This window comes from Muntiacus reevesi, chromosome 8 (assembly GCF_963930625.1).
Source record: "Muntiacus reevesi chromosome 8, mMunRee1.1, whole genome shotgun sequence".
Classification (NCBI taxonomy): Eukaryota; Metazoa; Chordata; class Mammalia; order Artiodactyla; family Cervidae; genus Muntiacus; species Muntiacus reevesi.
The window spans coordinates 43,289,001-43,303,006 of NC_089256.1; the positions used below are offsets into that span (position 1 = coordinate 43,289,001).

The following is a 14,006-nucleotide window of genomic DNA, read 5'->3' on the forward strand; positions in this document are numbered from 1 at the left end:
ATACTATAAATATATCTGTACTTTATACATAAAAAGAGAAGTCAAAAAAAAAAAGAAGTCAGTGGAGGATTAAAACTGACTTAATACAAATTTTTAATTAGAATTTTAAAAGTTTTAATTTATTAGCATTTAGCTTTATAGCTGTACTTGCTGAGTAATTTTTAATATAATTTACTTACTTATAAAAGTTGTACTGCATCATTTATATATGCAGATTAGCAATCTATACACATAATAATAGCAATGTAATCACAGTAAAGAATTATTCAAAATTTTCCTAGTAAAACAATTACAAAAATTAATTTCCTTAAAAATTATTTTTAGTGAACTTTTAACTTTCTTGATGTGAGAAAATAACTTTTAACTTAATTAGCTGCTACATATGCATTTAGATACTACCAACATTTGACATAATTAGCAATGGGTTGACTTTTTTTTTTCTCGTTACTCCTTCTGTTCCTCTCTCTTCACCCTCTGGGATCACCTCATAATAAACTACCTGCACATATGCCTTTATCTCAGACTCTGTCTTTGGGGGAACCCAGACTAAGAAACAACTCAAATGTCACTTCCTCCAGGAAGACCTTCAAGGACCCCTGCTCCCAGAAAGTCAGGTCCTTGTTATCTGCTCTCAGTGTTATTTGCCCCTGAATTTTTTTGAGTGTGTAAGAAAATGACTTTTCACTTAACTAACTTTTAGGTATGCATTTAGATATTGTCAACAATTTTTTCTTTTCAGTCCTTGAAATAAGCAGTGATGGGTTGACTAATTTTCTTAAATAACTAAGGCTTCCCAGGTGGCTCCATGGTAAAGAATCTGCCTGCTAGTGCCGGAGACACCAGTTTGATTCCTGGGTGGAAAAGATCCCCTGTAGAAGGCAATGGCAACCCACTTCAGTATTCTTGCCTGGGAAATCCCATGGACAGAGGAGCTTGGTGGGTACAGTTCATGAGGTTGCAAAAGAGTCGGAGACAACTTAGCAATTAAACAAAAACAGCAAAATAAAATATAAATTATTTTAATTATGAAATTCCAAGTCACACACAAAAGCCCTGAGGGTCACGTATAAATAACATTCAAAAGGCAGCAGTGGTACATGCAGCCACCTCTTACAATATGGCTTCAAAATCTCACAATCTGGTTTTACACCCATTGAGAGTACCTGATGTAGAGCCTTCAAAGGGGGATGGGTCTGTGATGGGACTGAAAGAAAAGGAGCAGGTAGAGGTAGTAATCCTGACTCCTTAAATTAGTAAACTATTATGTACAGCTGACCCTGCCAAATAATTCTTAAACTATAAGATTCGATATATTCTAGTTTATTCTGGCATTAGCCAAGATGACCAGAGATTTTTTGAAGAACTTGTAGTCTTCCTTCCCTTTTAATTATTCTCTTAGGAGAAAATAATTCCCTCAGTCTCTATTGAAGACATATATTTTTCAGTTATTTGAGTTTCTTTCATTCATTGCACAAACTTATTTCTGGCCCAGAGCTTTTACAACTGGAATGCAGTTATAAAAGATTTTTGATGAGTACCAATTGAGGACACTAGCTGATTCAGCTTCTGTCATATCCACCTGTTCTTTGTCTTAAGTGTTATATTCAGGCTGCAGTGAGTGATCATGATGAAATTTATTCAGCTCAGTAGTCTTCCTGTGAATAAAACTACAACTGGTTTACTAGCCTGCATTTGGATCATTCAGAAAAATATTTTAGAGATAGTCATGGAGGTATGTTTTATTTTAGCAATCAGAAAACTTATGGGAAAGGGGAAGAATATAGAAGGGAAGTTGGAGAGAAGAAATATCATCAAGGATTATTGTGATTATGCATCACAGGTCTATGGACCTCTATCTCGCCTTGGTCGTTTCCCAGACAACAATTCAGAGGACTTTGTAGTTAAAAACCACTATCTCAACACCTATGAAGGTAAGCAGTTCCCATAATTACAAGCCTAGTATAAGAGAGTTATCTTAGAAATATAAATTATAGCAGTTTAGATTAAAAGCTAATCAAAAATAAAATACTTGTAAGAAATAGCCATTACATGTTTGGTATTACTAATAATGAGTTCATAGACACCAATAAAAACTGTCAAGACCCAAATAAATGGATACACTATACAACAGTTTACCAAGCAGTAAAGTCAATAAACTCCTAAACATTTAAACATGTTTAATGTCACTAAAATCGAAGTTATATAAAAATAAAATAGAAAAAGTTTTTATACCAGGTTTATAATGCAAACAAGAAATATGTAATGAAATCGGTCCTTTATGAAGAAACACCAGAATACTAGTGGGCAAGAGGATGGATAAACTAGGGGATAAATTAATGGAGAGGGTTATACCTGTTGTAAAGTCTAAGAGAGCCTTAATTAAATTATTTAAATTTCAGTTGAGAGCTTGGAGAATCATATGGCAATATTGTGCATTGATAGTCACAGCATTGAACTTGCACCTCTGGCTGACACTCTCCAGAGCTGACTATGATAACCTGGTGTACAGCCACTATAGAATGGTGGTGCCATGTGTCATATGGTCATTAACTTCCTGTTTATTCTTGTGGTATTATTACTTTTTGGTAGGACAGTGGTTTCATTTTAGAATGCATTTCTTATTTTACAATCTAAGTTACCAAGAATGTAAGTTATTTATATAGAAATTTCCTCTATTTCAGAGACAATTCAATTATACAAGGTACACCTTATCAGTAATTCTAAATAAAACCACTTGGCAAACCGCTAATAAAATTAACAGTATGTTTTCAAATGATACATTTAAGCACCAGACACTAATCATGTACTTCCTTTCCATAGGATTAGTTGAACTTGAGTCATGTCTCCCAGATTTTGTGACACAACCCCGAATCAAACCACCAAAACCAAAAGTCACTACTACCAAAGATGGTTTTCTAAAGAGGGCTGCAAGGATGGACCATGAGTTGGCAGAGGTTCATAAGGTATGTTTCTTCTTCTTTTTTTTTTAACTTTCTTAGCAAATTTTATTTATTTTTATTTATCGGAGGATAATTGCTTTACAATGTTGTGTTGGTTTCTGTTGTACAACATGAATCAGCTGTAAGTATACATATATCCCTTTCCTCTTGAGCCTCCCTCCCACCCTTCTTGATCATCACAGAGCACTGAGCTGAGTTCCCATCCGGATGACAAGATGCTTCTAGTGCGGCTTTTGCAGAGATACACTACACTCCAAAACTGCGCTTTGTCTTGGGCAGCAGTGTCCAGTAGTTCTCAACACACAAGCCTACATTTTTTTCTCCCCTCTAGAGGAGAGAGGTGGTTGCCTGTGTTGTGCTGAATCAGAGTTACCCCCTCATTTCAAACCGAAGGAAAATGTCTTGGAGGGTATTCTACCCGTTTGCAGAAGTCACGGTACTTTTAAAAAATGGTTCTGACTTGGGATCTACCCAATAAAATATGACACAGCATTGACGTATATCTAGCATGCAGGATTACTGTTGGTTTTAATAGTGTAATAGGCCTTATTTTCTTCCTTTAAATTTGTTAGCATCATGAAGAAAGGGAGTCATGTTCAGTATCCCTCTCATCTAGTTTAACTCAGCTAAATGAGAAAGTTTGATGGTCATCCCATGAGCCAACTGTGCAGCTTCATCCATTAGCTGGCCTTTCTCTTTTCTTAATTGGCCTATAGGTGTTCAGACTTGTATACTCTTGAATCTGTAGCTTATGATTGTAGTGCTTAGTCTTTACGCTGCGTCAGAATCACCTGGAGGGCTTGTTAAAACACGTGCTGCTGGGCCCCACCCCCAAGGTTCTGATTCAGTAGGGGAGAGAGGCCTGGAGTATTGGCATTTTTTGCAAGTTTCCAGGGGATGCTGATGCTGCAGGGACCACACTTTGAGACTCACTGATTTATGGCATACCCTCATCACTGGTCCAGGCATGTTTGTTTGTTCAGTTAGTAATAGCATAAGGATTCGGGGCTCCCCTGGTGGCTCAGACAGTGAAGAATTTACCTGCAATGCAGGAGACATGGGTTCAGTCCGTCGACTGGAAAGATCCCCTGGAGAAGGAAATGACAACCTACTCTAGTATTCTTCTCTGGAGAATTCCATGGATAGAGGAGCCTGGTGGGCTATAGTCCGTGACCCTCAGACGCTATAGATAGTGACCCTTTGCGATGGACACTACTGAGCAACTAACACTTCCACTTTCCAGGGAACTCACACTGAAGATAAAAATTAGGTCCTTAACAATGCAAGAATTGGGGCCTTTTAAATAGTATATCTATGTGGTTCTTTCCTACCTCATCCTGCAGTCTCTTTACTGATTCTGAATTCTATGTTCATCATTTCCTCACTTTCTATAAGATGGTTTTGTAGATTTTAGAGTATGGAAGTTCCCTTCTATTCCTAACCTACTGAAGCTTTTAATAATGTGTTTATGTTTTGAGTTTTATCAAGTGTTTATCTGCAACTATTGAGATAATGATATAGTTTTTCTTTTAAAAATTACTATTCTAATAAGGAACATTTCCAATATGCTCTCATACTTAGTACTTCCTTGAAGTGCTTCCCTTAATACTTCACATACTTAGCCATATTTGGGCTTCCCTGGTGGCTTAGCTAGTAAAGAATCCACCTACAATGTGGGAGACCTGGGTTTGATCCCTGGGTTGGAAAGATCCCCTGGAGAAGGGAAAGGCTACCCACTCCAGTATTCTGGCCTGGAAAATTGCCTGGACTGTATAGTCCATGGAGTTGCAAAGACTTGGACGTGACTGGTTAACTTCCACTTAGTATGAATATAACATGGTCAGAGTGTATTATTTTTATTACATTGTTAAATTTGATATATTTTGTTCAGAATTTTCATTGTGTATCCATGAGGGAAATGGCTTTATTTTTCTTACTCAGAAAGAAAAACTATATGACTATATGTGACACTGGTCTTAGAGTTATACAGGTCTTCTGAAATGGACTGGAGAGTATTCCTTCTTTCCCCCTTTGGAAAGAATTTAAATAAGTTTAAGATGATCTGTTTCTTCAGTTTGATACCTATCTGTATAAAATTATCTGAGACAGATGTTTTCTTCATGGGAAAAATTCTTAAACACTCCTTCAGTTTTCTTACAACTTATAGAACTTTGTGCATTGTATTGGTAAATTATGTTTTCTTTACAGATTCTATTTCACCTAACCTTTCAGTATTTTTGCATATGGTTGTTGATAGTATTACTTTAAAATCTTTTTAGTGTTTATCTATAATCATGCCCATTCTTTTCATTCATCAAGTTATTTGTTTGTCCTTTAACTCTTTTTCCTTAATCAACTTTACTGAAGGGTTATTTATTTTCTTGGTATTTTTTTTCAAACATTGACCTTTTGATTTTGTTGGTTTTCTCTGTTGTGTGTATTTTTTCAGTTTCATTAGTTCCCACTCATATTTATTTTATCTTTCTTTGTACTTTTTTTGGGTCTGTTTTGTGGTTATTTTCCTAACTTACAATAGAAATGTAGCCCATTAATTTTCAGGTACTCATCAGTTTTGTTTAATATTTAAAGCTAACCATTTCCTTCAAAACACTGATTTTGGTATGTTCCATTAGTTTTGATATATAGTTTGGCATTATTGTTAATATCTTTTTTTTTTTAAACATTCATTATGATTTTTGAACCTGTGAGTATTTAACAATGTGTTTTAAAATTTCCAAACATGCAGGAATTGTAATTAATTTTCTAATTAATTTCTCAATTGCTCTGTGGCCAGAGATCCTATCCTGTATGATACCTGTTCTTTGAAATTTAGTGAAGCTTGCTTTGTGAACTAGTATAATGATTTTACATATAAAATAATATAAGTCCACCTTCAAATAATATGTCATGTGGTTACTGTATAGCAGATTATTCTAATTCTGCCGTGCTGTCCCTGTGACATTGCTGTCATTTATTTCACTGATCCTATGCTATAATCACCCAATACATTTTTACTCTTATAGTTTTAGCAGTTATCCTTTAGAGAAATTAAAAATGAAAAATATTTTATTTTACCTTTATTTATTCACCTCTTCCACTCTTCCTTTTTAAAAAATTATTTATTTATTTATTTATTTTTGGTTGCACTGGGTCTTTGTTGATGTGCTCAGCTTTCCCCAGTGACGGAGAACAGAGAATACTGTCTAGTTGCGGTGTGTTGGCTTCTGGTTGTGGTGACTTCTCTTGCTATGGAGCACAGGCTGTAGGGCGCACAGCTTTCCTGGTTGTGCTCCCAGGGTCTGGAGCACAGGCTCGATAGTTGCAGCACAGGGGCTTGCTCTGTGGCATGTGGAATCTTCCCAGACTAGGGATTGAACCCTTGTCTCCTGCATTGGCAGGAGGCTTCTTTACCAATGGGCCACCAGGGAAACCTCACTCTTCCTTTCTTAAATAGATCCAAGTTTCTGACCTATGTTCTTTATCTCCTTCCTGAAGAACTTGTTTCACCATTTATTACAGGGCAGGTCTACCGGGAGTGAACTCCCTCAGTTTTTATTTGTATCTGGAAGTCTTTACTTCTTTACTTTTTACTGAGATGTAATTCATGTACCATAAACTTAACCTTGTAAAGTATACAATTCATTTATTTTTAGCATACTTAAAGATTGTTCTCCCACTTACCTGTGGTAATAGGATGATATGCAATTTCTCAAATTATGAGAGAGAAAAGCATTCAGTATGGTAAAGTATTGGAGAAGGAAATGGCAACCCATTCCAGTGTTCTTGCCTGGAGAATCCCAGGGATGGGGGAGCCTGGTGGGCTGCTGTCTATGGGGTCGCACAGAGTCGGACACAACTGAAGCGACTTAACAGCATGTTAATATAATTCTTTGAAAGCAAAGTTATAAGACAGTAATAAAACTTACATTAATTTCATATTAAATATCACTCACCTTGTATCTATGTTAAGATAGGCTATCTACTCCAAGACAGTCTTTTTTCTTATTAAAGTACAGTTGATTTACATTATTAGTTTCAGGTATACAACACAGTGATTCAGTAGGTTGTCTTTTCATTTTGTTGATGGTTTCCTTTGCTGTGCAAAAGCTCATTTAATTAGGTCCTGTTTGTTTATTTTTGCTTTTGTTTCTTTTGCCTTAGGAGTTGTTACTGTTGTTTAGTTACTAAGTCATGTCCAGCTCTTTTGTGAACCCATGGACTGTAGTCCACCAGGTTCCTCTGTCCATGAGATTTCCCAGGCAAGAATATTAGAGTGGGTTGCCATTTCCTTCTCCAGGGGGGTCTTCCCAACCCAGGGATTGAATGCGTGTCTCCTGCACTGGCAGGTGGATTCTTTACCACTGAGCCACCTGGGAAGCTCTTGCTTAGGAGACAGATCCATGAAAGACAATGCTACAATTTATGTCGAAGAGTGTTCTGCTTATGTTCTTTACTAGGAATTTTATGGTCTCCAGTCTTACATGGAGGTCTTTAATCCATTTATTTTTGTATAAGATGTGAGCAAAGTTTCTAGTATTATCCTTTTTAAAAATTATTTATTTATTAATTTTTTGGTTGGACTGGATCTTCACTGTGCGCGGGCTTTCTCCAGTTGCAATGAACAGGGGCTACTCTTTTTCGCAGTGCACAGACTTCTCATTGCAATGGCTTCTCTTGTATAGCACAAGCTCTAGGCGCACAGGCTTCAGTAATTGTTACACAGGGGTTCATTAGTTGTGGCTCACAGGCCCTAGAGTGCATGAGCTCAGTAGTAGTGGTGTACGGGCTTAGTTGCCTGCAGCATGTGGAATCTTCCTGGGCCAGGGATCAAACCTGTGTCCCTTACACTGGCAGGCAGATTCTTATCAACTGTACCACCAGGGAAGTCCTCTAATATTATCCTTTTACATGTTACTGTCCAGTTTTTGCAGCACCACTTATTGAAGAGATTGTAATATCTCTATTGTATATTCTTGTGTCTTTTGTCAAAGATTAATTGAAAATAAGTGCATGGGTTTTTTTCTGAGTTCTTTATTCTGTTCTGTTGATCTGTGTGTGTCTCTTTATGGCAGTATCATACTGTCTTGATTACTATAGCTTTGTAGTATAGTCTGAAGCCAGGGAGCATGTTAACTCCAGTTTTATTCTTTTTTCTTAAGATTGCATTAGTAATTTGGAGTCTTTTGTGATTCATATAAATTTTCGGGTTATTTGTTTTGTTTCTGTTGAAAATGTCATAGATATTTTGATATGGATTGTATTAAATATGCAGATGGCTTTGGGTAGTATGGACGTTTTAACTATTATTCCAATCCAAGAACACAAATTATATTTCCATTTCTTTGTATCCTTTTCAGATTTCTTCATCAATGTTTTATAGTTTCAGAGTATAGGTATTTGACCTCAATGGTAAGTTTATTCTTAGGGTATTTTATTCTTGTTGATGTGTTTTCAAATGGGACCATTTCTTTATTTTCTCTTTATGATATTTCATTATTAGTATATAGAAAAGCAACAGATTTCTGTATATTACTCTTGTATCCTATAACTTTAGTGAATTAATTCACTGGTTCTAATAGTTTCTTTTATGGAAATTTTAGGTTTTCTATATATAATATCATATCATTTGCAGATAGTGACAGTTTTACTTCTTCTCGTCCAATTTGGATGCATTTTTTTCCTGTCTGATTGCTGTGATGAGAACTTCCAATACTATATTAAATAGAAGTGGCAAGAGTGGGCATTCTTTTTTTTTTTTAAGAGTGGGCATTCTTATCTTCTTTCTGATTTTTGGAGAAAAAGCTTTCAGTTTTTCACCATAGAGTATGATGTTAGTCCTTGTGAGCTTGTGATAAATTACTTGTATTATATTGAGATATGTTCCCTCTGTATCCACATTAGTGAGATATTTTTTTTATCATGAATGAATGTTGAATTTTGTCAAATGCTTTCTCCGTGTCTGTTGAAATGATTATATGATTCTTGCCTTTCCTTTTGTTAATGTGGTGTATCATATTGATTGGTGAATATTGAACCATCTTTGCATCCCTCAAACAAACCCCATTTGATCATGGTGTATGAATCTTTTTATTATTGTTGATTGGGTTTGCTGATATTTTGTTGAGGATTTTTGTATCTATGTTCATTAAATATATTGGCTTGTAATTTCCTTTTTTTGCAGTATCTTTGTCTGGTTTTGATATCAGAGTAATGGTAGCCTCAGAATGATTTTGGAACTTTTCCATCATCTATATTTTGGAAAAGTTTGAAAAGGTTACCTTGGTAGAATTCCCTTGTGAAGCCATCTCATTCTGAACTTTTGCTTGCTGGGAATTTCGTTGTTCTTATTTTGTTCGTTTGGTTTTGATGGGGTTTTATTATTTGTTTGATTTTGCAAATTCAAGTCACTAATAGTGATCTATCTGTTCAGATTATCTATTTCTTCCTGATTCAGTCTTGGAAGGTTATATGTTTCTAGACTTTTGTCCATTTCTTCTAGACTGTCCAATTTGTTGTCATATAACTATTCATATTATTTTTAAAATTTTGTCTATTTTTAGCCATGCCGAGTCCTCACTGCTGTGCCAGCTTTCTCTAGTTGCAGAGACCAGGGTCTAGTCTCTAGGTGCAGTGCACAGGCTTCTCATTGCAGTGGCTTTTCATGTTGTGGAGCACGGGCTCTAGGGTGCATGGGCTTCAGGAGTTGTGGCATGTAGGCTCAGTAACTGTTGCAGCTTCCAGGCTCTAGAGCACAGGCTCAGTGATTGTTGCACACAGGCTTAGTTACTCCATGGCATGTGGGATCTTCCCAGATCAGGGGGTGAACCTGTGTCTTCTGAATTGGCATGTAGATTCTTTACCACAGAGCTACCAGGGAAGCCCAGTATTTTCTTAGTTTTGTATCTTTGTGATATCAGTTATTATTTTTCCTCTTTCATTTCTTTTTGTGTTCATTTGGGTCCTCTCTCTCTTCCTCTTGATGAGCCTGGCTAAAGGTTTGTCAATTGTGTTTATTTTTTCAAAAACCAGTCCTTGGTTTTTTTTTTAATTGTTTATTTGGTCTCTGTTTATTTATTTCCTAATGTTTGTTATTTCCTTGCTTATGCTGACTTAGGGTTTTATTTGGTTTTCTTTTTCTAATTACTTTTGATGGAAGGTTAGGTTGTTCATTTTAGATTTTATGTTTTTTTTTTTTTTTAAGCTTTGTTTTTTTTGTTTCTTGAGGTGGGCCTGTATCATTATAAACTTTCCTGTTAAGACTGCTTTTGGTGAAATCCATCAGTTTTGGAAAGTTGTGTGTTCATTTTCATTTGTCTTGGGTGTTTCATCTTTGACGTCTTTGTTGACCTATTCTTTTTCTCAGTAACACATATTTAGTCTCCATGTGTTTGTGCTCCCCCCCGCCCCCCTGCTTTGTTTTGCTATAACTGATTTTTAGTTTCATAGGTTTATGGTAAAAATAAATGCTTTATACCATTTCTATTCTCTTAAATTTACTGGGACTTGTTTTGTGGCCTAGCATGTGATCCATCCTGGAGAATGTTCCCTGTGCATTAGAAAACAAAGTATATTCTGCTGTTTTTGGATAGAGTGTCCTTAGATATCTATTAGGTCTAACTGGTTAGTTGTATCATTTAAAATTGCTATTGTCTTATTGATATTCTGTCTGAATGATCTATCCGTTGACATAAGTCAGGTGTAAGACCCTACTATTATTATATTATTATCAGTTTCTCCCTTTATGTCTATTAATGTTTGATTTAAATATTTATATTTAGGTGTTCCTGTAATGGGTACATATATGTTAATGAATGTAATTACCTTCTTCTTTGTTGATCTTTTATCTTTATATAAAGCTCTTCTTCATCTCTTGTTAGACTTTTTTAAAAGACCTATTTTATCTTATATGAGTATTGCTACCCCTACTTTCTTATTTCTATTTGAATGAAATATCTTGTTCCACCACTCACTTTCGATCTGTGTGTGAAGTGAGTGAAGCTGTGAAGTGGGTCTTATTTTTAATCTTCTAAGTAGCATATAGATGCTACTTATTTTTAATCCATGTCTTTTGTTTGGACCCTTTATTCCATTGATATTCAAAATAGGTATGTACTTATTACTATTTTATTACTTGTTTTCTGGTTGTTTCTGAAGTTCTCTGTTCATTCTCCTTTTTGCTTCTTCTCTTGTCATTTGATGATTTCCTTTAGTAGTATGCTTATGTTCCTTTCCTCTCCATTTTTGTATATCTGTTGTAAGTTTTTGATTTGTGGTTACCATGGGATTCATACATGTTGATCTATAACTAAATCTACTTCTTTCAAACCGGTAGTAACAAGTTCAGACACATTCTAAAAGATTTACCTTTTTCACTCCTTCCCCATAAAAGTATGGCCGAAAACTTTCCAAACTTGAAGAAGGAAACATATTCAGGTATAGGAAGCACATAGTGTCCCAAACAAGATGAATCCAAACAGACCCACACTAAGACATAATTAAAATGGCAACGGTTAAACTCAGGATTCTGAAAGGAGCAAGAGAAAAACAGAGAGTCATATACAAGGGAACCCCCATAAAGCTATCAGCTGATTTTTCAGGATATTTTGTGTTTTAATATCCTATTTTATGTCTTCATGTTTATACCTTCATTGTGTATTATAGTTACAGTTACTTTTACAGCTGTTATCTTTTAACCTTTTTACTTGCTTATTCAAGTGGTTGAAACTTCAGCTCAGTTCAGTCGCTCAGTCGTGTCCGACTCTTTGCGACCCCATGAATCGCAGCATGCCAGGCCTCCCTGTCCATCACCAGCTCCCAGAGTTTACTCAAACTCATGCCCATTGAGTCGGTGATGCCATCCAGCCATCTCATCCTCTGTCGTCCCCTTCTCCTCCTGTCCCCAATCCCTCCCAGCATCAGGGTCTTTTCCAGTGAGTCAACTCTTCGCATGAAGTGGCCAAAGTACTGGAGTTTCAGCTTCAGCATCAGTCCTTCCAATGAACACCCAGGACTGATCTCCTTTAGGATGGACTGGTTGGATCTCCTTGCAGTCCAAAGGACTCTCAAGAGTCTTCTCCCACACCACAGTTCAAAAGCATCAATTTTTTGGTGCTCAGCTTTCTTCACAGTCCAACTCTCACATCCATACATGACCACTGGAAAAACCATAGCCTTGACCAGACAGACCTTTGTTGGCAAAGTAATGTCTCTGCTTTTTAATATGGTTGAAACTTAGCCCTGACTATATATTTGCCTTTCTTAGTGGGATTTTTCCTTGACTATAGTTTCTTTTTTTTTCCCCTTGACTATAGTTTCTTAATTCTTGTCATAGGGTTTTTTAATTGAGAGAAGACCCTTTAACATTTCTTTTAGTGTAGGTCTAGTATTGAACTTCTTTAGTTTTGTTTGTCTGAGAAATTCTTTGTCCCTCCTTCAATTCTAAATGATAATCTTGCTAGATTACAGATTTTTCTCTTTGGACACATTATGAATATATTATGGCCCTCCCTTCTGATTTGCAGAGTTTCTGCTGAAAAATCAGCTGATAGCTTTATGGGGGTTCCCTTGTATATGACTCTTGTTTTTCTCTTGCTCCTTTCAGAATCCCGAGTTTAACCATTGCCATTTTAATTATGTCTTAGTGTGGGTCTGTTTGGGTTCACCTTGTTTGGGACACTATACGGTTTCTGTACCTGAATACGTTTCCTTCTTAAAGTTTACAAAGTTTTCAGTCATACTTTTAACAAATATACTTTGAGCCCTTTCTCTCTCTTTTCTTCTTCTGGAACTCTTGTAACACAGATGTTGATATCTTTGATGTTGTCCCATAGATCTATTAAACTATTCTCATTTTTTTGTTTTCCTTTTCCTGATCTGATTAGATGATTTCTGTTATTCTGTCTTCCAGATCACTTATGTCTCTTCTTTATCACCAGTAACCTATTCATGCCTTCTAATGTGTTTTCTTTATTTCAGTTATTGTACTCTTCTTTGTTCTGACTAGTCCTTTTTTATATTTTTTAGTTCCTTGTTAAAATTCTCATCGTGTTCATCTATCCTTTTTCCTAATTCAGTTAGCACACTTATTACTGATGCTTCAAATTCTTTGTCTGGTAAATTGTTTATTTCTGTTTAATTAGTTGTTTTTTCAGGGTTTTTTTTTTAATGTCTATATTTATTTAGTTGGTTGTGCTGGGTCTTAGTTGCAGTATGCGAGATCTTTAATTGTGACACACTGACTCTTAGTTGCAGCACGTGGGCTCTAATTCCCTAACAAGGGATCAAACTCGGGCCCCTGTATTGGGAGCATGGAGCCTTAGCCACTGAACCACCAAGGAAGTCTCTTTCAGGGGTTTTGACTTACTCTTTCAATTAAGACACATTCTCATTTTGGTTTTCTTTCTGTTTCTATGAAATTAGATGAAACAGTTACCTATTGTGGTCTTGAAGGGGTGTCCTTATGGGGGAGCATCCCTATACAGTCTGTACCCAATGGCCTTGGTGGGAGAGTTGGGTTTGACATGAACACAAGTGATGTTTTCTTAGGGCATGTTGGCATCTATCGCCTTGGTAGGAGGTGGGGCTGGAGGTGGAGCTGCTAGGGCTGAAGCCAGTTGTAAGACAAAGCTTCCCCTCTGCTTGGTGGCCATCACCACCCTGTTGAAGGTGAGTTCCTATACCATGTTGTAGCAGAAGCCCTGAGGATCGGGTCAAAGCTGGCTCCATTCCTTCCAAGTGTACACTCTCCCCCTTCTCAACACTGGCACACTTGCCCCAGATGAGAACAATGCTGGAGCAAGGGGGGTGGCAGGGGTAGTTGGCATGGATTAGAGTGCAAACCTTGGCACAGGCCATAGTGGTCCCACTAGGACCAGAGATCTGGACTATCCCTGCTGCCCTGCCTCCGTAAGCACCAGAGATGGCTGTTCCCCCACCGTGTTCAGATGCTGCTTTATGTCTGAACCACTTCTGTATCTCACAGCCAAGTTCCCAAGAGGGCTGGAGCGTTCTCTTGGCTCAGGCTGGTCTGCATACCAAGGCATTCAT

The 14,006-nt window shown here is 36.7% G+C and overlaps 1 protein-coding gene across 1 annotated transcript in view; it reads left to right on the top strand.

Annotated features, from left to right (window-relative positions):
* CFAP91 (cilia and flagella associated protein 91) overlaps positions 1–14,006 on the top strand; it is a 98,121-nt gene that overhangs the window by 37,764 nt on the left and 46,351 nt on the right. Inside the window, exons 9-10 of the mRNA XM_065942109.1 lie at positions 1,749–1,931; positions 2,821–2,963. Coding sequence (XP_065798181.1) covers positions 1,749–1,931; positions 2,821–2,963 — 326 coding nt within the window. The remainder of the gene's footprint in view (positions 1–1,748; positions 1,932–2,820; positions 2,964–14,006) is intronic.